At 37.9% G+C, this 25,832-nt stretch overlaps 1 protein-coding gene across 8 annotated transcripts in view; it reads right to left on the reverse strand.

The window, feature by feature from the left end:
- CNOT4 (CCR4-NOT transcription complex subunit 4) overlaps positions 1 to 25,832 on the reverse strand; it is a 110,381-nt gene that overhangs the window by 57,573 nt on the left and 26,976 nt on the right. For 7 of the 8 annotated variants that reach the window (XM_082059444.1, XM_082059442.1, XM_082059439.1 and 4 more), the window contains exons 2-7: positions 16,360 to 16,603; positions 8,745 to 8,942; positions 6,655 to 6,741; positions 6,009 to 6,110; positions 5,082 to 5,207; positions 325 to 449 (exon numbers count right to left, since the gene is read on the reverse strand). In XM_082059444.1, coding sequence (XP_081915570.1) covers positions 325 to 449; positions 5,082 to 5,207; positions 6,009 to 6,110; positions 6,655 to 6,741; positions 8,745 to 8,942; positions 16,360 to 16,533 — 812 coding nt within the window. In that variant the 5' untranslated portion in view covers positions 16,534 to 16,603. Of the gene's footprint in view, positions 1 to 324; positions 450 to 5,081; positions 5,208 to 6,008; positions 6,111 to 6,654; positions 6,742 to 8,744; positions 8,943 to 12,661; positions 12,679 to 16,359; positions 16,604 to 25,832 lie in introns of those variants that run through there. The other variant, XM_082059440.1, reaches the window with a different exon arrangement.

The raw sequence follows: 25,832 nt of genomic DNA on the forward strand, positions 1-25,832 counted from the left end.
CGTCTTCAATAAATATTATGTGTTTATGCAAATATAAAATACAAAGTCATCTTTCAGGATAGGAATACTTTATTCTGAATGAGTGATCCAAATGCACATAGCAGAAAAACATTTATTTACCAGGACTCACACTCGCTTTGTATTAGAACAAAGTGGTGCATATGTCTATGAATGAAGAAAATGGATATAAGAGTTCATCATAAAATAGCCACTAAAAAAAGAAGTCAACCCACACAACACAACAGGAATAAGAAAGTTTTCTTTGAGAATAACCAGGAAGAAAGCATACTCAGGCAACCCAGTATCAGTACTTAAGTATCATACCTCTGCAGTGCTGTCACTTTGTTTTTGTTCTTGTCAACTGTACCCGTAGATAATTGGAGAAAGTTGGGGTTTAGTTTGTATAATTCTTGCAGTAGTTTCTGTTCATATTCCTGGTGCTTACCCGCCTAAGGGAAGAGAAACTCACGGTGAATAAATACTGGTTTAATATATATTTCATAGACATAAAAAATATATTTATGTAAATGTACATATGTACTTTCCAAAGCTTAGTAACTGAGCTTTAACAATTAACAGGTCACTCCTGACTGAGACTCAATACAGTGCTTCCCTGCTCAGCATAGATATGATCTCAACCAATATCAAGCCTGCCTAAAAATCAATCGGATGTATTTACCAATTTATATTTTTTTTAAGATTTCTAAAGCAGAAAATTTTTAACCTTATCAGAACTTGCTCTTCAGTTCTAATCAAGAGCCTCACGATATACCTTCTAAATCACACACAGCTAAATCTCAACCATACTAAGCTTTTCAGAAGATGGGAAGGAGCAAAGAGCCTCTCTTAAACCAAAAGTTTAAAAATTGAAGTAATTTTGGTTTAATGAAAACAGCTGAGGTGGTTTGAGTAAGTACCATATGACAAGGAGTATATTCTGAGTGATAACTGATAAATCATATTCTTTTTAATAAAATAATATTTCAAATTTACAGTTAACTAAATGAATTAATTGAGAACAACTTCTTGTGTTTAGAAATTGAGGAGGCTCAATCCAGCTCCAGAATATAGAATCTGGTGACTGAAAGAAGAGTATTTTTCAGTCTACCTTATCTCTAACTTTCTATGGCTAAATATTTAAAACAAAACCAGCAAAATCCACCCCGACATTTAAAGTAACATCTGAAACAAACTCAAGATGAGCATTCACATTTTTTGAAGGTTGCTATGACAATCCAACCTAAGAATTACTACTTGCAAGTTCAGTATTGCAATGAGTTGAATTAAGGTGAAAAACAGAAGAGGGAATTTGAAGTTGTCAATAGCTTTTATCTAGAGTTTCCAGATACTGAGAGATGTCCTTTAGCAAAGGAAACAAGTGCAAAGATTCATGGTCAGGCCTTCTGAATCTGAAGTCTGGAACATGTATATTATTGTCTGTCACATCTTTAGCATTGATTTTAAAGCTCTCAAAATACTTGCACACTTAAAAATTAACATTTTTACATTACTTAATTCCCTTTAGAAATGTTTTGTTGAAACAGGAATGGAATTGACGCATAGGCAATATTGTCATCTTCCTAGAAAAATATTACAGTCTAAAAGAAAACTATTACTTGCCTTTTTTTTTTTTTTTTTAAATTGAGTGGGAGTATTTGTCAACATTCAAAAAACAGTACTGCTGAGAAACTAAACTCCCTTACAGGCTCCTTTGGAAAAGCAACTGCATATCCCATTTGCATACACCAAGTCAGTCAAACACTGTAAGTATCTCCAGTTTTTTGCTACTTAACTCTCCAGTTCTTCATTACTGGTTGATACTAAACTCTCTTCCTCTATGTGGCCAACCTACAAAACCCTCAAAAAAGGACACAGAAACACTTTTGTCAGTGTCTACACCCAAGCTACCACCTACAGTAGAAAAAGAGCATGGTTCTGGAGTGTGGTTCAGCTATATGCAAACTTTATGAGATATAATGCACCCTGGAAATGCCTTTTTTGCCATCCACTATGAATAGAAGTAACTAGCTCAATGGCACAGATCCACACTGCAAACATTAAGCAGCTGATTACGAAGAAACCTCCTCAGATATCTTAACTCGCTTAAGACTTCAGTGGCAAAAGACTGAACATCGTGGCCAGGAACATCAGGCCAGTCCTAAGCTTACTTGCCTGTCACAAAAATGTAAGAAAGAAACAAGGTTAAAATCCCATATAGGAGCTTGCAGTAATCGTATCTTATAAAAAGTAGTCCAGAGGCCAAACTTGGCATCTTCAACCTACCTTACCTAAATTCCAAATTTCAGTTTCAGGGACTTCCTGGAGCTCTACCAGTTCTATTCAATTTGTCACAATGTTTAGGTCTATTAACAATTACTGAACCTAGAACATAAGTTCATCCATTGACAATTTTTTTTTTTTTTAATAGAGACAAAGCCTGTGACAATGAACATTCAGTCTCAAACGGACCTGTAAATTCACTAACGCAAAAAACTAACCCAAACTCCAGAAGGCTGAGGCACTGAAAGCACAATACACTTTTCAATAGTTGTGTAATTTCCAATGATTTCCCAGAAAGAAATATGAAATCAAAAAGAAAACTTAAGGAATGTAACAAGAAACAGGACAGGAAGATTCATTTAAGTCACCAAGACCAACTATAATCCACTGAAGACTTCTGAAGGAAGTCATATGTGAAACTGAACTCCTGACCAAGGCAAGTGGCCTATCAACTTAAAACTGGCAGTTAGGCCAGAAAACTGACAGATTGCCATTACTTTCTACAAAAAGGGATGTAGAAAAGATCCTATATTAAAAAAAAAAAAAAAAGAGAGAGAGAGAGAGATAGAAGTTTATGGATAGACACAATCTGCTGAGAACAAACCTGAACAGTAAAGGGGAATCCTACCTCACTAATATGATGGAATTTTATGATAGTCGCAACAAGCACAAATAAAGAAGATCCACACATTTTCCAAAAAAAGCCTTCAATAAAGATTTCACACCATAAGTTATTTGCAAAGCTGCCCTGGGATAGAGGAAAGGTTCTTGTGTGGACTGAAGCTGGTTCAAAGACAGAAAAGTAAAGGTATGACTTTCTGGTCACTTTTAGGGTACAGAAGCAAGCAGTAAGGACTGATGACTGGCATCAGTTTTACACAACACTGTCACCATGCATGAGAAATGAGTGAAAAGCAAGTTCTTCGCTAACCGTATCAAGCTCTTTGCGTAGTAAACTGCCCTGCTGATAATGAACAACTCAAAAAGAACCCCAGAGAACTCAAACAGGCAAAAAGGTAGCGAATAAGTTTCAGAGACATGTCAGGTAACACACCAAGGGAAAAGTAGCCTAAACCATACTAACACATTATTGATCTGTGAACTGGATGTTACAGCTCAGAGAAGAGACACTGAGGTTACTGTCAACAGATCTTCAAAACTTTTGGTTGATTATACACTGGCAAACACACACAAAAAAAGTGTGCTGGGCATCACTAGGAAGGGCACTTAAAAAAAACCCCACCAACCACAGACCACACTACACACAAAACACTGAGGAATACTAAATTAAACTCTGCTTCCCTGACATCATGAGTGTGATGCATCTGACCTCTGCATCTTAAGAAGGGCACAGAAGGTACAGAGAAGGGCAACATAAATTATCACAGAAACTAACTACTTCATAAAGAAACTGTGTGTGATTTGCAGAGAAGGCTGAGAGAGGGGGAAGATCAAGTTTTACAATATCACAAAAGTAACAGATATGGAGAATAAGAGTTTTGCTTTCAGCAAATATTACAATGCTAAGATAGCGTACACTTGACAAAACTAACTAGGGATCAGTTTAACACAGGCAAAAAAAGCACTTTACAAAACAGCTGGTGAACTTCTGGAGCTTGCAGCCACAAAAGGCTATAGGGCTGACAGTATCAGCAGGTACAAATGGATTAAATAAACGCATGTCTGACAGCTCTGTAAGAAAAACTAAAACACCTAGACAGGAACTTACCCTCAAACATGTATAACATAACAGATGTAGGTAGTGAACAAGGAAGGTGGCCTGGTTTGCAAGTTCTCCTTGAATTTTACCTCCTATTGCTATAAATTGTGACAAAATATATACTACAGGGACTCTTCATCTGAACCAAAGTACTTTTTTAGTTTATGAAAATGTACCCAAAATCCTCAGAAACAACCTCTAGTTTGTGGAGATGATGTTTTTCCTCATTCTCTGGCTTACATCAGACCAAAACATGAAATAAAAATTTACTTGTACAACATTTGTGTTAGCACTAGGGGTGGGGACCACCTGCTTCATGGACAGACCATGTGGAAAAATTACAGCAGGGATGCAAGGCTGCCATACTTAAGAATGAGTTTAAAAGCTTTACCATAGTTCATGTAGAGGGAAAGACCCAGACCTAAAGTCCTCACAAAATGCACTTTTTAGAGAGTAGAGCTACCTATCTACTTGCTTCCCTACTCTAGATAAGCATTTTGATGTTGAAATAGTAAAAAAAAAAAAAAAAAAAAATCCCTGCATCAGTATTTATGCACTATTACAGTCATCTTTAATATTTTATTTCCAAGTGGTTTCTATACCCTTCACAGGGTAAAAGAGATATCAGAATTCAGATAGCATGGTCAAACCACAGTACAATAGTTAAGTCACAATAACTGGCCACACACACACACACACACACAAAACCTACAGGAGAACACTGATCTGCACTAACTTCTTCCACAGAGATTTAACATTACATGTATTACCTTGTATCGGTATGAACAAAGGGCAAGTAGCAAACTCAAGGTTATTTGAATTCTTGGCTAAGAGTTTATCTCCATCTCTTTGACTCATGAACACTCAGTGGACTTTTCAGCCTTTAAAAGCAGCATGAAATGAAAAAAAGTTCACTAACTGTCCACTTTGAATATTCAACTGGTTAATCACCGTTTGGATTTCAAAATTCCTCTCTGCCATAACATTCACCAAAAGGCTACATTATACACATATTAGACTAAATTATATACAATAAAATATATACATGCTATATTTTATGTTTCCCATTCATTACACTTACCTGCATTTCCTCTTTTGTGAAACTGGCTGCTTCATCTCCCAGTTCATGTAGATACATGCAGTCTGGTTTTGGACACTGCATATTTTTTAGAAAGTAACTGCAATATTTTGTTGTACCTAATGATGCCTGAAGAAAAGAAAAAAAATCGTTACTTAAGAACTGGAGGCTAAAAATGCCTTTTATAGTATAAGAAAAAAAAAAAAAAGCCCTATGTGCAAAAAAATTTTCATTCCCAAGATCTGGAGTTCCATCATAATGCAATTTTTGATGCATACAGACTAGGAAGTCCATTTTTAAGAAACCTATATGCTTGACAATTAGATAATTGAGATGTATTTCTATTTTAATCCAATCTAAATAAACATCAGAGAACCTCAGTAAATACTTGCATTCATAATCATAAGCCAAATAAGTGGTTGTGAGTTTGTACTACATGAAATGGGTTAATGTACTGTAGCAGGTTCAAAAAATTAATATTAACTAGATTATTTTCTACAGCCACTAATTTGGTCAACTTAGCCTAAAGATCTGTTTACACAGCTATCAAACGGAAAAAACAACTTTGCAGAGAGCTTTTGAGAGTTGTGGTGGTTGGACTACAGAAATGCTCTGTAAAAGTGAATAATCAGATTTTCACACTGTGCTATACAGCAGAAAAAGCCACTGTGGAAAGGGGAAGGTGGTTCATCTCTTTCTTTGTCTTAAACTTTTGCTCTAAGAAATTACCTGCTGACCCCATAAAATATTGCCTACTGGAAGCTCACTGAACTTCCATGTTGTGATTAATGCTAGGAAAACAGGTCAAAATCTAAAACTGGACATATTTATTCATCAACACAAGCATATGGATAAAAATAAAATTTTATACTATACACTGATATATTAGCGTCCTAGCACATACACATAAGAACATAAAAATATTACCACCTTAAGCGTTCTGCCGTCTACCACCACATTATTGACGCACTGTATGGCTCTGAGAGCATCTTCTGACCGGATGTAGGTTACATATGCACTGGCACTTGGACCCTGGAAAGAAAATATACCTTTTTTTTAAATCTCCAAATCAGATCTGACCATTAAGTTGCTTTTTTAGCACCTCACTTCATAAACTAGTATATTCATGGCTAGATGCTTTTAATGGGAAAACTGACAAAAATTGTAAAATTCACAGAAATTTAGATGCGATGCATAAAGAATGAGGAACAGAAGAAATGCATCTAAATGTTGCTTAAAAGTTTTTAAAATACTTAACTAAACATATTTTAACCCTGAAATGCAGATCAGTGTATAAATACCACATTACTGCTTCTTTGAAGGTTCTCATCCTGTCTCCTAGTTTTAAATTTTTCTACTTTGCATCTTACATCCAGCTCTGAGCTTGGTTGGACAATGTCTCAGTAACTTAACAGCAATTTGATTTTTTGCAATGGTGTTTTTTTTCTTTTTACTTCTTTAATCTATTGGTTAATCTGAAATAGGGAGCCCCAGATTCACTCCGCACACATGTATTTTCTCTAAAAGAATAAATAAATAAATAGAATAAAATAAATCACCAGGGCCTCTGACTTACCTGTGAGCCTGCATATGATGTGCTGTTATTAATGACAACTTTATGTATTTTACCAAATTTTCCAAAATATTCTGGTCGTTTCAAAACCTACAAGAAAAGAAAGTTAATGTGGTATACTGGAAAGTTAATTCATATAGGGCTGTACTTATTCTTCTGTGTAACTGCGCAACTAAAGTCTTTAAATAATAAAAACCATCTCTCTTCTACAAGGAGGAGGAGAGAGTGTAGATGTAGATTTGTTTTCCAACATAAAACATGGTTACTTGCAATACAGAGTACATTGCCACTGCAGTAAAGAACTTAAATGAAGGATATTTCACATTTTATGTTGTATTTTTCAAATTTCTTTCAGTACTCAGATCACTCAAACACTGCCCTGGCAAGATACAGGAATATTTCATGCTGAATGGGATATATGTATCTATCTATTTTATAATCTGAAGGAGGGGGGGGGGGGGGGCGGGGAGGGGGGTGGGAACAAAAAAAAAAAACCACCACACCAAAACACACACATTAATTCCAGTTTCAAAATAGCCATGTTAAACTTGCACCCAGACATATTAACTACTAGGAACAATAGGGACAAAGCTGAACCCTCAGTCACTTGCCACACTCCAAAGAGGAAGAATAAACAAGTTAGCTTGAGATAGCCTCAAGTTTTCAGAAGACCAGACTAAGTACGGGAAGACAATACACAACTATTCCCGGGGCAAGAAAAAAACATTTCAGAAACACCACATGCTGAAATGAATGAGTAAATATCACATGCCTAAAGAAAAAAAAATACTCCTGTCTTGCCCTTCCCTGCATCAGTTAGTAATAGCCCACCATTTAGGGACCCTGTGCCAAGCAGGAACATCTCCAGCATATTAAGCAACTCTCTTGAATAATGGTTACCTGTGTGCCAATGGAATTGGCAACACATCTGACACATTTGGTACCAAAAGCTTTTATTTTTCTATCCCTGTGACGGAAGGAGATGCAGAAATACTGACTACTCAGACTAAAGCTAGGTAAGCTAAGGGTATTTCCAGCTCTAGACAATAAGCTGAGAGGTTAAAAAGGAAGATTTGTTTCCCCAGCTCCATCTTCATATCACATCAACACCAGAAAGTACAGCTAAACTATACTGATCCAAAAACTTATTTACCTAACCACCTCCTTTCCCTTCTCAAGGGAACACCAATGTCTTCAATACCTAACTGCATTAATCACATCTGGAACATCCTGTAGAACCACAGGGCACATTGTATAAACAACCAGTCACTCACTGGTCTCTTCTAACTGCTCTTCACTTGATCTACAACCTCTTGAAAGATCCTACAACCACCCTCAGGCATCATTCTAGAGGAGACTACAATCCTGAGTAAAGCAGAAGAGTTCCTTCAAGGGTCTTGCAGATTATACTCCTGATAAGATATGGCAGCATGGCCTTCACAGTTTCCACAAGAACATGTCAACACAAGAGGATCCAAAACACTTTTACTTACTAATTCCATTAGCCACCTGCAGCTGACTGGTGATGGAAGCAAATAAAACATTCTAAACACAATCAGATTTCTGAAATGAAAAGCTTATTTTTTATGATGCAGAGTGGCAACCCAACTCTTTCCTGGGTCTTCCTCTTACCATTTTTTTTTTTCCTTTCATTGACATCACCCTTATGCTCCTTCCTAGTTACACTACAAGTATTAGCATTTTTCTTCTGTCCCTACAGGTTTGTGCTACACTTTATATTTGTTCTTTATAATCCAACCAAGCTCTCTCATTTTAGAATTGGTGGTGCCTGACCCAGCTATATAGTGTCAGCAGATCCAGCCTAAAAAAAATTCTTAGGCTTATTTTCAGCTTAACAAGTCATTTTTAAGCAAGCATCTATACTCCCAAAAGCAAAAGCAAACACTAATTGAGATTATTTTGGAGGAGGAAGCTGAGTGGGTTCCTTAAGAGGGGGCCTCAGCAGCAGTGAACTTTTTCAATGCTGCTTCATTTTGTACACATCGGGGAAACAGACAAGGGTGGCACAAAGGTATTCCAATGGTTCCTTGACAGTAAGTTAAGAGCAAGATCAGCAAGTGCAAACCGCTCACCTCTGGATCTGCTAGGCGCTGAGATAGCCCTACCACGAAGACAAGGTTCTTCTGTACAACCCGTACGCTGGCCAAGTGTTTGCGATTCTCTGATATCTTCTGTTTCCTCTCATTTTGTTTCTGTTTCTTTTCATTTTTTATCCTTTGCAGCTCTTCCTGGGAGAGTGGTTTGTACACTGCTGGATCTTCTGGATATGGCTAACAAACACCATTTAAAAAAAAAAAAACATATAAGCAACAACATATTTGAAAATCCTAAATCCGGATGTTTTAATGCACAAATTTATTTCTTCTGTTATACCATTCTGATTGTTATGGCCAGCCACATCATAGAAGTAGCATAGTCAGTCCTTCAGGAAAAGTCAGCCTCTTGCATATTTTCATGGAGTTCTCCTATTTATAGACATAATACTGATTTGGGCAATAGCTACATTCTAATCCAGCTGCCTAGTCAATCTGGTAACACTACAAGCAGCTGCAACATGACAGTCAACATATCCTGTTGAGATTTCACTAATATAGCATAGTAAGCATAGTATAGCATGCTTTTGCCCTGCATATTCACTTGTCTGATACAGATTTGGATATTCAAGTGTATTAACAAACAAAGTAAAGACCACAGGATAAGAAAACAAAATACAAATGTAATTTCAATGGCCCAACAAATTCAAGACAGTAACACCGTTACACAGCTCAATGTTTATGTGGTTAACTTCTCCCAGTGAAGAAGCAGATTCCAACACAGTTACTGCATACTGATTTCATAGTATTCTTGCCATGCTTTTGTACCAGTTTGAAACTTGGTCTTTGTCTTCCCTGGACAAAGGTGCATTTTTAACCTCAAGATTATAATCTACAGGTAACTCTTCAAACAGACATAACACTGGATTTTAATCTCAAAAGCATACAGTAGAAGTACGTGTGTCCTCAGAGTTACCTAGAAAGATTGCTCTATTCATGCAGAGCATTGCTCTAAGGGCACTATTTTAGCCTGGTCTTGTAGGCCACAGTGCACATCTGACCCAGATTACTCTTCAAAGCAGTCCTATATTCCTTACCTGTCCCAGTTTTCTCAGATTGAAAAGTTAGATTGTATACTTTATATACAAAGCAATGCTAAGCACAGAAGCAAGTATATAAAAATATATCTCAAACAAAAAGAAGCTTTTTAAACACTGAGATGAAGTAAAAAATGAAAAGAGTACAAGAGATGTGCATTAAAGACTTTAAGATAAAGAACTTAAGATCACCAATATGCTGAACCAAGTTCTCTGCTTGTACTATGATAACCAAAGGTTTCAGGGTGCAAGACCAACAAAAATGAATTTAAGTTTTTCTTGACTGTCCTCTGTTAATAGTAGAATACAAAACTAGCTGCCATACTATATGACCTGTGAGAAATCTACAGCAGCAGATCAAAATAACGTTTTGGTTAAAAGCATATATTCCTCATACTTGCACGATGCTACTCAAAGAGCCACTAAGTGCTCAGACCTGATCGTCTTCCAAGTTCATTCCCAAACAAAAGAAGAATGATTTTACAGTTTAAAGTTCAGCATCATTGTGCTATACATGAGACATCTCCTGAAAACATGCTGCAGTCAATTTCAACAGATGGCATCTCATGGCTAAACAACAAGTCCCCCAAAACACGTTTTTAGTATCACAGAAATTTAAACTTGTAAGATACTTTAGCAATAGCCGAAGGTACACAACTCAGTTCTTATCACAAAAACACAATAAGGATTCATATCACCCTTGAAGAACAGTTAAAATGTACCATTTCTTAAAAAGTTATGTTACTCACAAGTAACACTGAATACCTTATACAGATATCACAACGTTCTTCATGAACAACAATGACATGTTAGTAAGATCATTTGAGATTAGCCACACCCAATTATTAGCTTGAGTTTTTAACACAGATACACATGAGGACTTCTAAGAATAATTCTGCAAGGCATTTTATTTAAAGAGCTTCTCAAAGTCTGTGTTAGTTAATCACACAGAATAAAGAAATAGATATTGTTTTGTTTAGGGGACAAACTGCTCAGTAAAGAGAGAGTTAATTCAGTTATCACAGTCAAGCTTTCAGGTAGGAATGGGAAGAAAACAAGTGCAGCAGTACAAGGTAGATAAAGTTCCAAAAATAAAACTGCTCGCCCTACATGAATTGATGAGGTGTCATAACCACAATCCATCCTTTCACAGATTAATTAGTTTTTCATATCCCATACTATGCAAGGAAAGGCTTGCAAGTGTGCTCCTCTCTGGTACTGTGCAAGAAATGAATTAATGGTTGTCACTAGGTTTAGTATGACCCCAGAGGTCCAAGAAAACTAGAGCAAACAGTGTTGCAGTTCACCAGCTTCTTTCTTGACAAGTATAGCCATGTTCAGAGCATATTCTCAAATGAGAACTAAGACAGTATGTTCCTTCTCTGTACAGCTATTTGCTACTGGAGGTCCTGAACGCTAGTCAGGAAACCTTCCAGGTAGCTCAAGCATAACCCTGAGCAGAATGTTTGTTTGTCTACAGTAAAAGTAGCAGTTTGTATTTGGACAGGAGAGCACAAGAACTGCTGAGAGGCACACACTAAACAACAACTTCAGAATCAGGGAAATGTCTTAATCTCAGGAGAAAGTATATGCTTGAATAAGGATTTCAATCATTTAAGAAGCAGCAGCAGTTGATTTGTCACCAAGGTTAATAGCACTTGTTTGAGCAACAGAATCATCAAAAGTTCTTGCTAGATACTGTAGAGCTGTATTATATATGAAATGTTCCATATGTGTGCTTATCACTCTTATGAGATGTTTAATGCTTCTAAAGAATGAGTAGTTGGATATCCTGACTTGCAGGACTTGTAAATGAATCTGTGTGCACCTCTTGAATCCCAAGAATAAATAAGAAACCCAATCCTAAGAAGCAAGAGATGATTTTCCTATCCTTATATAACGCATGGCATGATGACAGACAAGTAAGAGATGTTGCACATGTAAGGGAGTAGAAAGACAAGTAAGCACAGCACAAATATTTCAGAAGCTAATTCTAAAAAACAGTAAGTATGAGAAATTCTGTTCCTTTCAATTAAGAATGTAGAGTCAGTATACAAATACAACAATAAATTATTTCATCTTCAGAGTGCTTGCTTCCCACAATGTTGATATTCATGAACTCAGTTAATAGTTCCACTACAGACGGAACATATGCAGGGAAGGCTGGTGGAACACGGCTCTGAAAACCAAGCAAGGTGGATTGACTGCTGATGTATCTCACAGTACCATTTCATCTGTTGTCTACCCTGTCCAACCCTACAAAACAGGTGTCAGGTCTTGCAAGAGCCAAAGAGGCAAGGCTACTGACATGACCACTTTTCTTTCCCCCCACCTCAAGAAGCATAAGATACTTGTTAAACGTGCTGTCACTGATTTCTTATCTGGTAGAGGATTTGAGATCCAAGCAAAGTAGCTACATCAAGTGTTATCAGTATTGTGTGTTTTCAGATGCAAGACATTAAGAGATGTCAACATCGCTGATTCACTAAGTTTAGCTGACACCCTCCACTTAAGTTATACAAATCCTCTTTAGCAAAAAGCACAGAAGCCATCTAAAGATGCGCCAACACAGAAAGTGACCAGATTTTGGTTACACTAACTGCAACTTGCTGGTAGTCCTACAAGAACTTCATCAAAAGTCCAAACGTCTCTTCTGTAGTCTCATTTCTTTAATCAGAGATGGCCCTTGATGAATTCTCAGTCTTCCTGACTAAATTTGTCTTGTTGTTTATGCTTTGCTTTCTTTCAGACTTTCTTCCCCACATTTTCCCAACTGTCGAAAGCTGAGCTGGGATCTATTAAGTATTTTGCTTTTGTCACTCCCAGTTGGGTCACATTCCTTCCACACAATGGACGTACCAACATTTCCCAGTTGTTGCTTTTCTACTGAATAGGTTCTGAAATGAGAAATAGAGGAAGTCAATAAGGTTTATGCATAGTATACACCATACTACTTATAGCAAGAATAAAAAATAGCAATTTCCTAAGTATTTCTAAATATCAATTGTTGCACCAAACTACTCAGTTGTGGCACTAAAAGCAGCAGAGAAGACAACTGATATTCTGAGACTGTGCATTAAGACCAGGTCTTCCTTTTGCACAAAAGCAGGACTAGGAGAAACATGGACAAAAACATGCTTAAAGAAGTTGGTTGCTTGGTCATAAATGTAATATCTCTCCATCTCTAACACAAGGTACCAAGAGGAAAAGCTCGCTAAATCAATGAACTGGAGAATGCGGCAAAGTCACACCACAGGATCAGCTCTGTATCAAGTTATATTATGCGGTGGAAGTGCAAAGCAACTAAGAAATGCAAAGGAGCCAGGCTTCTTTATTGTTGGATTTAAAAATAGCAACAAGTGACACTAAGGTCTGAGAGTGCTATGCTGTATTAAAGCAATGCAAGGGACTGAAACAGTACCTATATTCGTATGACAAACAGTACTTGCTGAGTTTTCAAGAAAAGAAACAAGAAAAATCACTGCAAAGATAAAAATTACTGGCTTTACAACCAGAAACAGTGAGTCTGGTGACCTGTAAACCAGCTTTTGGCTACAGAAGTCTCTTTTGAGGACAGCATATTTTCGTTCTAATTTGACTAGTTAGCAGCTATTTCACTCATAGTTAAGAAATCAATTGACCGAAAAAAACGGGAAGGCTTGCTTAGCATCTTAAAATTGACTACACCTACAATTCTGGCAGGTACCAGGAATCCAAAGCTGGTCAGTTTTATTTTTTAAAGAATTACTTTTTGTAGTTAATTAAACACAAACAATTTCCAAGTCTATTTCAGAAGATGCAGACAAAGTTTAGAAAGCTTTTAATGTCTTAAGACTAAGAAGTACTAGTCTACAATCAGCAATCAAGTTAAATTCATACTAGCACCTTACTTTCACAAATCAAAACAAAGCAAGTGTTGATCTACTACTGTTACTACCAGGAGGGAACTTAAGACACATTAACTCAATTGACTACAACAACATGAACATATGCTGCACTTGCAAACGTTAACGTATATAACAATTCAAGCATGTGGAAGTTATCTTCCCCTTGGTAGAAAAAAAACCTGCAAGCCAACCTCTTTTCAGTTAGAGATAAATTTAAAAAGGTTAGGAAAAGAATGGTATTCACAGTTAAGACCTATCAAACCACTGTATAGACAAACTATCTTATCACAAACTTTTCCAAGATTTCCCCCAAGCCTTTCAACGAAAATCCCTGGATAATAAATGTCTTCATTGCTCCTCTCCACGGACTAGTGATCAGGTCACTGGAGAACTTGCACTGCATTCAATCCCACTGGCATAAATAGCAGTTATCTATTATGTAATTGTGCATAACATACTCAGCCTTGCTTTAATATACATTTATTCATAGTCCATTTTGCAATAAGTATCCTGCCGTGGTATGTATGCACATTATAAACTTGCCATACCCGCTGAAACCATAGTACGTACTATAACCTCTCTTGCAAAAATTGTGTTGCTTTGCCATTTTTTGTGCTTCAGCATTTTAAGTGGTCACACCCAATACATACCATAGTAGATATACATTAGAAAACTGCTTAGATCTTTTGCCCACAAACCTTACTACACACTGATAGGAACTATTTAGACACAAAAAACACATACCTGGTTCAGAAGGTCCAGTACACTTCAAGAGATGGTGTCTTCAGACTTATTTGATGCTGCCGTCAACTGTGTAGCTCAAAATGATTTATTCCCAAGATCTTGATAGGGTCTCTGTGCCACAATGTCTTTGTCTATGCCATGAAAGGAGAGTATTCCTCAGCCGCCTCCATGCAAATCTCCTACAATCCAGCGATATAGCTGCAACTCTACTCAAGAGCATCTGGCAGTCCATGGATGAAGAAAGTATCAAGAACATAATCCTTGCCCATTGCAAAAGAGGAGGTCTCTTTCCCCTCCCAGAAAGGTCAGTGTGAGCTTCATGCTGATTGTAGCACTCATTCCAGCTTTTCTCCCAAAACTGTTTTTCTGAGCAAACTGTATCCAATTCAGCAAAATATCTGCAGATCCAATCATATGCCAGGCTATTCCACATTTAAAAGCTCAGCTGTGGCAGCATCCATATTTCATAGAATTCAGATACCCAGAGGCAGTGAATAGCTTGCTGATGTGATTCTTCAGATAAATTCCACAAATTTCCAATAATGAGCAGGCATGGACGAATCGAACAGTTGTTGGCAAAAAGTAGTGTAATAAATCCAGGTAAATGAAGCGACTTACACAGACAACGAAATTCCAGAAATCTCATGTTGTATCAGAAAAGCAGAAGTCGTCTTGTACTATGAAAATTACTCTACAGCATGTGTCATCTATAGCAGGTATCACACACGTGGAGACTAACTGGGCTGATGTCATGTGGATCTTCCTTGTAAAACATACAGCTCAAACACTGCAGCAAATTTGCACCCTTTTTAATAAACGTATGCTGCTGTGGAATAGCCTTCAGGCTTGTGGGGATGTCCAAACAGGTTAGTAGTGATAGCTCCCGCACAGCCGAAGCCCAAAAGAACAGCAAGAAAATATGACTGGAAGTGCTTATAGAAAGCTGTGGCAGTGAATAAAGATCACGAGACCAAGTAAGATTACTCGGGGTCTGAAAAGGGAGCTATAATGAGACAGGAAGCCAACAAGGACATAAACTAAGGATAGGATCACAATAGCAGGAGAACAAGGGGACATAAGTAGCTGTGATTAACAAAAAGAGGAAGGTGAGGCAAGAAAGTTATAATCCAGGGAAGTCATTAAAGAGAATACGATATTGAGAAAGAATTTTGTTAAACACCGAAGATAAGGAAATAATGAGGTTAGGCAAAACACTAAAAAGCGAAAAAAAATAATTCAAAGATAAAAGAAGGCAACTTAGTGAAGCTGAAGTTTATAGTTATGGCCAAAGTTATCAGCCAGACATCAATTAAGAGACAGGGAGAAACTGTGACTTTCAAAGGACTACCTTTAAGCATTTGGCAACAACATCAGAACACTAGACAAAAAGTCTTAGCCTATATTTTGAAATGCTTTAAAGTTTAACACCATTGGATATATCTTCTAAAGGTTTTACATGTTTAGTGTCCAGAAAAACATGGATTAGAAGCTCCAGTGCCATAAACAAAACAAGCAGGTGCTTTATAAGCTTGCCTCAGACAGCTCTGACAGTTTAGCTGAACCTTGGCCCTCAGCAAATCCCTGATGCTGGAATCCTCACTTTCTTTCCTGAAAAGACTTTGTTAATGGGTGAGCACCCCAACTCAAAGGACTTTTTTTTGGCAGTTCTCCTAGCATCAACATGCCTTGATTCTGATCCACAGCATTCTCTATTAATCTAGTTCTGAATTTAACAAACCAAGACTAGCCATTGCACAACAGCTTTGAGACATACGTAGACAGAATCTGAAAGATCCAACACCTCACCCTTGATCTAGGCCATAATTAAATGAATGCTTCCCTGAAGGAAAAGGATGTCTTTGGTACCAATACAATGCAAGAGCCTTGTGATATGTGCAAGACAAGCTGCTGTTCCAGGATATTTACCTTTCTGCAAGCAGGACAAAGTCCATTCTCGTCAGTGCGGATACGATGCCAACAGAAACGACAAATTTGGTAGCCACAGGTGCAAGGAAAGAAGTTGATGTCATCAATTTCCAGAGGCTCCATGCAAAGAGGGCATTCCACAGGGTCTTCCTTAGCATCAGGGCTGCGAGACATCTTTATATGTTCGCAGAGCAGCAAAAGTTTATAATAACTTAATAGACCAAGAAGGTCAGCACTTGAAGGTCTGTAAACAAACAAACAAAAAAAGTTATTAGTACTTTTAACAACCTTTCTTTTATACCTTTTAATATTTCAGTTTTTCATCACTTTCCTTCTCCCCACACATTAGCTACTAATACACAAGCTACTCCCTAATGAGTCACACAAGTAATATGGAAGACGGCACTGGTGATGTACATTCCGACCTAGACAGGCAAACACTTCTTTGACAGTTCACTAGCCTGTTTGGGTTTCAAACTATATTGTTGCAAAGAAAGGCTTAACAGTGTACCCCATACATTGCTTTTAAGTTCTGTCAGCTCCTTTAACTATTGCTTTCTTGACATCTTCCAGAAATCCAAAGTAAATTCTTGAATGTAGGACTTCATGTTTAAGATCCATTTATTCCTTCATTCAGAGACTTGGAATAACATTTCAGTCATCCATTCAGACTTTTCAGTAGGGTTACAGAATTACCAAAGAAAAACATCGAAAGCTTCTTACTCAGGAGGATTCGTTTTTTGGTCTTTTTTTTTTTTTTTTGTCCAGAGACTGATCTCTGAGATCAGCCTTAGGACTATTAGCCAAGATTTGTCAGGTAAACACCTCTGCACATGTGTCAGACAACTTTCATAAAGCCATTTATGCTTTTCACGAGCCTTCAATTCACACCAAAGCCCAAGTTTATACATGTGGTCAAACCCCTCCCCTACGTTTTAAGTTAGAGTGCAGCTACAAAAAGGTGTTTCTGGATCAGAATTTTGAAGAGAACCAAAATTCAGGTCACCATCTTTTAAACTAATTTCTTGACCTCAGTCACTTGAGTATGCTTCTATTCTGTCAGTTTAAGAATGAAGCACAAGGTAACTTCCAGACTCAAAACAAGGCACACACAGTCATCACTGAGATATTCAGTTTGGGGTATTTTTCTTTCTTTCTTGATTTAAGTACCACTCTGGATATTTGAAGTTGTATCTAATGTCAGCAAGCTGTCTCCATCTGCTGCATGGGACACATGTAGATGGGACAGAATAAAAGGCCAGGAGTAGAATTTTTAGGTGGACCTCTTAGAGGTAACAAAACCCAAACAAACTAGAAACCCACTGAAAAAGATGTGACCAGAACTGATAGTTGGATGGTTATGCTATCTGTAACAAACTACACCACTTATTAAAAATAATTGAGCTCAAAAGTTTTTTAAAAATCCAAAATTCTTCTCACAATTATGCGACACACACACAATCAGGAATCCCTTCTACTTTCCCAGAGAGTTTTCCCCTTCGTTTATAACAAAAAAACTACTACATCATGTACCATCCAATCTTTCTCCAGGCTTTCAGAAGCAAGTCCAGAAACAAATTCTCACATCCACCTACTTGAAGAAGAGTGACATCTACTCCTGTCCTTGGAAATGGGATGACTGAATGTTTTGAGAAAACCCTTGCTCACAGTTTTCTGTATGTTGTATTATTAACCTAATGTATTTATGGTTTGATACTTTAACAAACATAATAACAAAACAGTCCTGTTTATAATCTTCCACACTCAAAATCATACTTCCTTGCATAAAGTCTCTCTCAAAGCCCAAGAGGTTCCAGCTCAAGGACAGGATCCCTCTAGCATCAGTCTGTAATACTTGTCCCTGTCCTGCACATGTCGTCAGGGACAGAAATTCCTCTGCAAGCTGACAGGAAAGAACCCTGAAGTTGAACGGCATACACACACACTACCAAAGCACCATCCAAGTAACACAGCAGAGAATATATAGCTTTATACAGGAACAGCTGCATTGTAACTAGGTTAACCTGTGTTCACAGGCTGATATCAGGAGCCATGGGTAACTGCAATTTTGAGTAGTTTGGTAGGGAGCATAGCCTCTAGGCACAAAGTGCTGTTCTGGTAAACATGTACCACTGTCCCAGAGAGAGAAAGTTCTACTGGATACTCACATAAAAGTAAGGATGAGAGAGAAAGGATTTTACATGTGCTAAGCATATTTTCTCTTTATGGCATGCACTAACAACACTGTCCTCTTTCTGACCTTCACAATGATGAAAATCAAAACATTAAAACTCCTGCAATACAGCAGCTTTTACTTCATTATCTATGCTTTCATTAGTGCTATAATTACAATAATTTTGACAAGCTTAAAACTAGGTTCTAGAACCTTACCAGTGTTTTCTACAGAGAACACTAGCAGAATCTGACCTGAAGGAAGGAAGGAAAGTATTAGTTTGTTTGGGAGCTTTGTCTTGTTAAGAACACATTCCCACTGGCTAAAGAGTGGGAGGAACTGTTATAAGTCCATAGCAAATTATTTAATTGCTTATTATGCAGATAACACACAGTTCTATAGCAACCCTTACATTTCCTGTAAACTTCTCACACTTGTGTAGCAGCAAAACCATCACAACATGGAAGTGACATTAAACTGAAACATGGTATAAACTCAACAGATCTTCTGCAGTTTAGATTTGGAATTGACTTTGTCACAGATCTCCAAACAACAGGTCAGTAAACAGACACCATATTCCCTTCAACCATGTACTCATTCCACCACACGCTTAGCAACTTTGAGCGTACTGAAACATGTCTAAACAAAGCCATACTAGTTAGTGCTAGCAAAGCTGTAGTTAAAAATGCAGTTTGGAAGAAACTTCAGCCACCACAGTAGAAGTACTGAATTATGAAGTTACTATTTGGAATCTCCACTAAGAAATGTCATCAGTTCATGTGGAAAAAAAAAAAAGTGTGACATATTAGCAAGTGTCTCTGGGATATACAGACAAGCTCTAACAAAACTGCAACATGATTAACATTTATGAGCTGTTTAACACCAAGGGTTCAGCAGCTGCTAGCAATAATGCCAATAGCTTGATTCTGTTAGCAAGTGGCCTGTTATTTTACAACAAGGAGTAAAGAGCAGCTGTGTGCCATGTTTCTTGAAACCAAGTAAGAGGCAATATTTATTTATTTGGAAAAAGACCATTCAAGCATCCCATTTAGAAATCCTCCACTGAAACGTGTCTCCATTTTAGGAGGGTTTATATACCAGTGTCTGTGTTTCAACTGCATCAGAACAATGCTTGTTTTTTTCAAAACTGGAATAACATGCACAGTAAGGCATCATTAATGCATTGTTCATATGGCACTACTGAGAAACAGAGTAACTAGTCAGCTCTAAAGCTGTTCCAAACAATTCAAGATTAAGGTCACAGGGAAAGTAGTGCAGCCATGGTAAAAAAACAAAAGGCAGTTTTACGTGCTGTGTTTAATCCAGAGTACTTGGTCTTTCGGATCAAATTCAAAGAGATAAAATTAATAGCATCTTAGGAGAAGAAAGGAGGAAGGTTGTGCACATGTGCACACGCGATACAAGCAGCTAGAATTTGTCCAGTCACTTTCCAAAACACCAATGACTGCAGCCAAACGGGGCTCCCACAGCTCCACATCCTGTTTACAGAAGCCTCTGCCAAACCGCTCATGCACACAGGGATGCAGCCGAGGTGGGCAACGTCCAGCAGCATCTTTCAGATTCAGTGAATTTGTAATAGGTTATAACCAAAATATAGAAATATATAGTTGTGTGTCTTATCTCTTCCACCACACCAGTAAGTTCCTTTCTTCTTCAAATACATATGCAAAATGAAACAAAGATAATTTTTCATTAACTCTGAAAAGTGCTTACTTAAGTGGATTTGACAGCTGTGTCTAATCAGCTTCACTGTACAATTGTTTCTCTTGATGAAATCCTCCAAATATTGCAGCCAGGGAAAAGAGATCCTACTATTTGAGGGTACTTGCCTAAACACAATTTTACTTTTAATATAGCCAGTGATTTCAGTCCATTTAGGATGCAGGCGTTGCCTTTCCCTTTTTCAGTTGAGGTGAGCAAGTTTAGCTTCCAGCAGTTTATCGTCCCTTCTCAATTTTAAAAGGATTCATAAAAAAGGGGGGGCACGGGAAAAACAACTAGCTTCTTATCCATTCTTTTTCCTAAAATGTACCAGTTAGAGACTTGGCACGCACTCCTCCTCATCTCCTCACAGCACACACCAGAACATCCCCACTTGCTAGCAGTTCATTTTAGTAAATATGTCCCTTAAAGTTTAAGTCCTGCCCCAGGAGGGCAGACACGTTCTCCCCCTCACACAATGGACTGAATCCTGCCTTGTTACCTGCTTTAAGACACCAAAAGCATCACAGCCAAAAGTTGTCAGAATTTAGTAATGAAAAACCTGAGCAAAGGACTCGCATCACAGAAAAATATTTGGAGACTTAGGGCCTCTTGAAGGCAAGAAATCCAGATGTGTTAGCTAATGTTTCACTTAAAGTTCAAACATACCTGACACTTGAAGTGAAACAGGTCAGAGTCTATGCACCAAACCTTTAGTAAGGGCTCATTAAACTTACGCAAACAGAAACTCATACTTTTTTTCATGGCCTTGTATCTTTTGAAACTCATCAGCCCTGACAAGTCTCAAGAATGTGCTGTGGATGCTGCCTGTCTAACACCATGGGGAAGGCAGCTCCTACCCCAAGACCCCCATTCCCACCCTGACAAAGGATCAGTCCCCTTTCCACACTTCACCTCCGTGGTGATCCCACATCCAAGCTGAAGACCAAACGGCAAGCAGACTACAAGCAGCAGCTGTAAATGGGTTATCCCTCCCTTAAATCAGGCCAGCACAGCAGCACAGTGGCCCCCACTTGGACGATCTCCTCCCACCAGTGACTCTGCTGAAAGGAAAGCAGCCTTCATGGTCTTGGTCTCTCAATGTTTTTAAGGCTATCACCTCATTGCATTGCAGTGACCACTGGATGGTTTACATCAAAACCTTTTCTAGGCAGGCTGCAGAGAAGAGTCCATTTTTACTTTTCTAAGCATGCAGAACTGAGGGAGATGCAGCAAGTTAATCATTCAGGGCCCCACAGAAAACCAATATAGGAGAAAGTTCATATATGTGTGTCCCAAATCATGGACGGATGGTCTAGTCATTAACACATCTAGTGTTGGGTCTTAATTAAGTCATCCCCATAATTCAGAAAAAAATGGGGAACTTCCCCAGATCACCTCTGACATGCTACCCTCTACTTGCCTGTCTTTTTCTGAAGCACTACACAAGGAAAGTGATCCCCTTCTCCAACTAGCCCTTCACTCTCATCAAAATACAGTGATATTTTACAATCATCTGGTTAGCAACACTGACACAGGAGACAGGACGGGTGCTGAAAATGGGCTACGCTTTTCTGAGTTTTATGGTGCTGTTACTGAGAACAAAGACACCTCAGTAGCAAGCAAGCATGCCCTTGAATTCATCCAAGTTAATTTTCATTTGAGACAGAGGGAAAGTTCACTTCCTACTTCTTTTTCCTGACTGTGCTGAACATTTAAAGCAAACTGTACTTCTAATTGCAAAATCATGCCCAGTAACTACATGATCCGTTTTCTCTCAGGAATAATGTTTATTAATCTGAGGTCTGCACCTACATCTTGATGACAGTACAAACAACATGTAAGAAAAGTAACAAGTAGACAAAGTCCCAAATGTTTAGAAAGTATGACCAGGAATCAGGTAGCCAACTCAGTATTTCTAAAAACAGTGTTAACACTGACTAGGATTATCCTCAAGTTACCTAGCTCAAAGAGGTCAAAACTGAAGTGTCTAGAGCCTCCTCTGCTTTAAGCCTCCCTGCAGATGCTTGGGGAGCTCACTCTCATGGTTTCAGACTTCGAATTCTGCCATCATAAGCAGCTGTAATGTCACTTGAATCAAAGAGACTAAAACATAACTATTATTGCTGGGTCATATTTTACCTAAAGCAATGCTCCATCCAGCTCATCACACAGCCATGTAGAAGCTCGCACCAGCACAGGGAAGACTTAGAAACAAGCACCTGGGGGTAGCAACTGTTCAAGCAGCATATTCAGTAACAGTGCAAAAAACAGCCAAAGATTTCACTAGATAACTTTCAACCTAATGCCCTCAAGGCACGTTAATAACAAAAATAGAAGAGTCAGATGCCATCTGCTAAATGAAAAGGGAACAAATTATTCTTTATAAATCCAGTGTGAACACTAACTATTTCAAGACAGTTATGTGGCAAAAAATTATTTTTACTCATTTAAACTGAACCAAGAATTGGTCACTGTAGACTTGTTATAGGACTCAGAGCTTTCATACATAAACAGTTACATTCTATCAGTGACAAATAAATGCCAAGATGTTATTTATTCAAATACATTACTTTCTTACAAATCGTGAACAGAATCAAGGTGTAGAATTTTATTTGGAAAGAGAGTAGGCCAAATAAGATTCTGACAAGCTCATCCACAAGCACACAAAGCATTTGACACAATTATTGAAGACCACCACACTGTCTTAGCATCTAGGTCAACTCATTAAATGAAATTCAAAGCATAATATTGCTATATAATTGTCCAAATTAATTCTCCACATTCATTCACATCAGAACTTGAATGCTAGTTTTCCTGATTTTCTCTTTCTGCATGTCTCCATTTCATTTTTGTACCTATAGCACAACTATATATAGACATAATATACCAAAAGCATTTGGATAATGAATTAAAAGTGGGTTATACAACTATCAGTTTAAATATAAGTCTATGTCACAGATAGTGACCATCTCATATTGGTATACAGATTCCAGCATGATTATTTCTGGCTTCTCAGGACACAAGCAGAAGATGCTCAAGGAACAGGTGAAACAAAACAGCCATACCTATATAGATTTGTATATAGCAAATTATAAATCACAAATTGTTGTCAAAGAATGTTGCAGAGACCATAACTTATCATGCAAAAAAAAAGTCAAAAAATAGATCCATCTGCTGTTAAACATTAAATACGTTAAATCTGAACTATCCTTATTACTGGGAAAATGGGTGCTACTCCACTTCTTGTACTTTTTCTTCAGAGCATCTGCTACCAGTCACTGTCAGAAAGAGGATCCAGATAGATCAGCTTGCCAGTCATGCAGCAACCACAGGCAGCTATTAAACAGACTATTTGGGGAATGGAGAGTCTTTATTCTGTTCACGCAGAACTGTAGCACAAAACACTCATTCTGCAGTCGGGGTACCTACACACCAGCGTACCGTAGTTCAATTTTTCCATAATGCTGTGTTCTATTTAGGCCTTAGTAAGGTAATACATACTCAAACACACACTTGTCGTCCTTGTAAATCTGTGAAGCACTTAGAGCATTGGAAAACCCCTATTCTTTCCACATCCAGTTTTCTCCTTATCTGAAGACTAGCATATTGATTTTATTGTAGAAGACTCACATTCTAGCACAGCAGCACCATCAGACAGCTGGAACAGCGTTTTGCAAAAGACAGGCAGCTTAGAGATTAAAAGTTTTGTTAATGCATACACATACAGTAATTTATGATATGACAATATTTATAAGTAAAGGCAGTCACTAACATAATAACACGTATTGCACAACAGTGCAGAGTACCCCAGTAGACTGAGTGCTTACTGATAATGAAATGAGCTAACGCTGTGCAGTCAGTCACTCACACTCCAAAGGCACAGAGCCCAGGTGAGCGATGGCAGGTCCACCTCACCGACCTGTGCTTCCATCTGTTTCACACAAGTTTCCAACCCCTAGTTTCTCCAGTGCTTTTACCTCCGCAGATAAAAAACTCCAGACATAGATGTTTCACTGGTGCTATCCTGAGTAAATTTGCAGACATTGGCTGGAACAGCCCATGTTAAAACCTCTGAAGCATGACTGTGTACATCTCTCTTATCTATTAATTTCTCATTCTTCTGCTGCCTTTTACTCACTAGGACTTAAAAACCACCTATTTTAAGACAGACTGCAAGTTAACTCTATTGCCAATTTAAACCAGTTTTTATTTTTCAACTATAAAGTATATTTTCTTCTATAACTACTATATATGTTGATCTACAACTAAATAAAGTGGTTTTTTTTTAACTCAGAAAGTCTCTGCATTACCCATACTTAAGTTGTTGCTGTTTCCATACATAACATGTTCCTCTAATTTTTAAGGGTTTGTTTCTTAACCCAGTATCACTGGTACATTCAATAACTTCTTTTAGGAAAAAAAAAAAAGATCTACACAGACTTTTAAACTAGCAAAGCATACAAAAGTCATACAAACTCTTAGATATGCTTATAACATAAGACAGTATGTTCGCAAAACTTGAAACCAATTAAAAATATCTAAAAGTAGCAATGTTAACAGTAGGTTATATCCCCAAATCCGTCAAGATTTCAGAACTAGTATAGCATATCCTCATTTTCCTTTCCTGAGGGTAATACAAGAAAAAAGCTTTTTCACCTTAGGAGAATTGTTTCCTCCAGTGAAAATGAACACATCATTGAACGAGTAAATTAAAGTGACATGGTACAGCTGATAAACAGATTTCAGTTCCTTGGCTAGTGAACTCCACTAGGGTAATTAATGCTAGATCTCAGTACTAGTATCAATCAATGAGTATTGATTGTATGTTGAATATGATGAGTACTAGAGGAAATGCTAATTTATGTGACAAAGATCACTAAGTAGTAAACTTGCATTATAACACTTGTCAAACTGATTTTGATAGGGGAGTTAAGCAAACAAACTTATTTTAAGAAACATGATCTACAGACCAATTTAGAATTTAAATAACAAACCACAAAACACACAACCCAAAAAGCACAACATGCTGCCGAAGTGACCACACCAGTGCCACCCTTCCCCTTTGCGCAGCAGTCCAGGCTGCTCTCCTTCCTGTCCCGTGACACAATTCAGCTGTGCCTGTCTCCTAGGCAGCCCTCTCACCAGCTCCCACTTTTCACCCGTCCCCTCTGGTGCCATTAAGCCTATTCATATTTTCCTAGGGTGCCTTCATCCAAAAGAGGAGAAAACCAGTGTCTGCTCCAGGCTCTCGGCTACCATAGCTCTTATCAGTCTGTTTCTTTCTTCACTGGAGAGGTAAGAACATGCCATTCTGTAATGAAAATTTCTTGTGCTAGCTTGTATTAGATTGCATACTTAATAGTAAAGGCCAGTATTCCCAGATCCAATTATAAAGAAAAGCTCAGCTCTTAAGAGCTCCACAGCCTTTAAAGAGAGACGACCCAGAAATTCTCACATACACCAGGGAGAGAAAAAAAAAAAATAATCTATATAATCACCTTCCTTGAAGTTGCAAGACTGCTGTATTTGAATATAACCCAGTTTGCAACATCCTGCCAGCAGCCATCACCTTCTG

This window comes from Streptopelia decaocto, assembly GCF_964273445.1.
Source record: "Streptopelia decaocto genome assembly, chromosome: 1".
Classification (NCBI taxonomy): Eukaryota; Metazoa; Chordata; class Aves; order Columbiformes; family Columbidae; genus Streptopelia; species Streptopelia decaocto.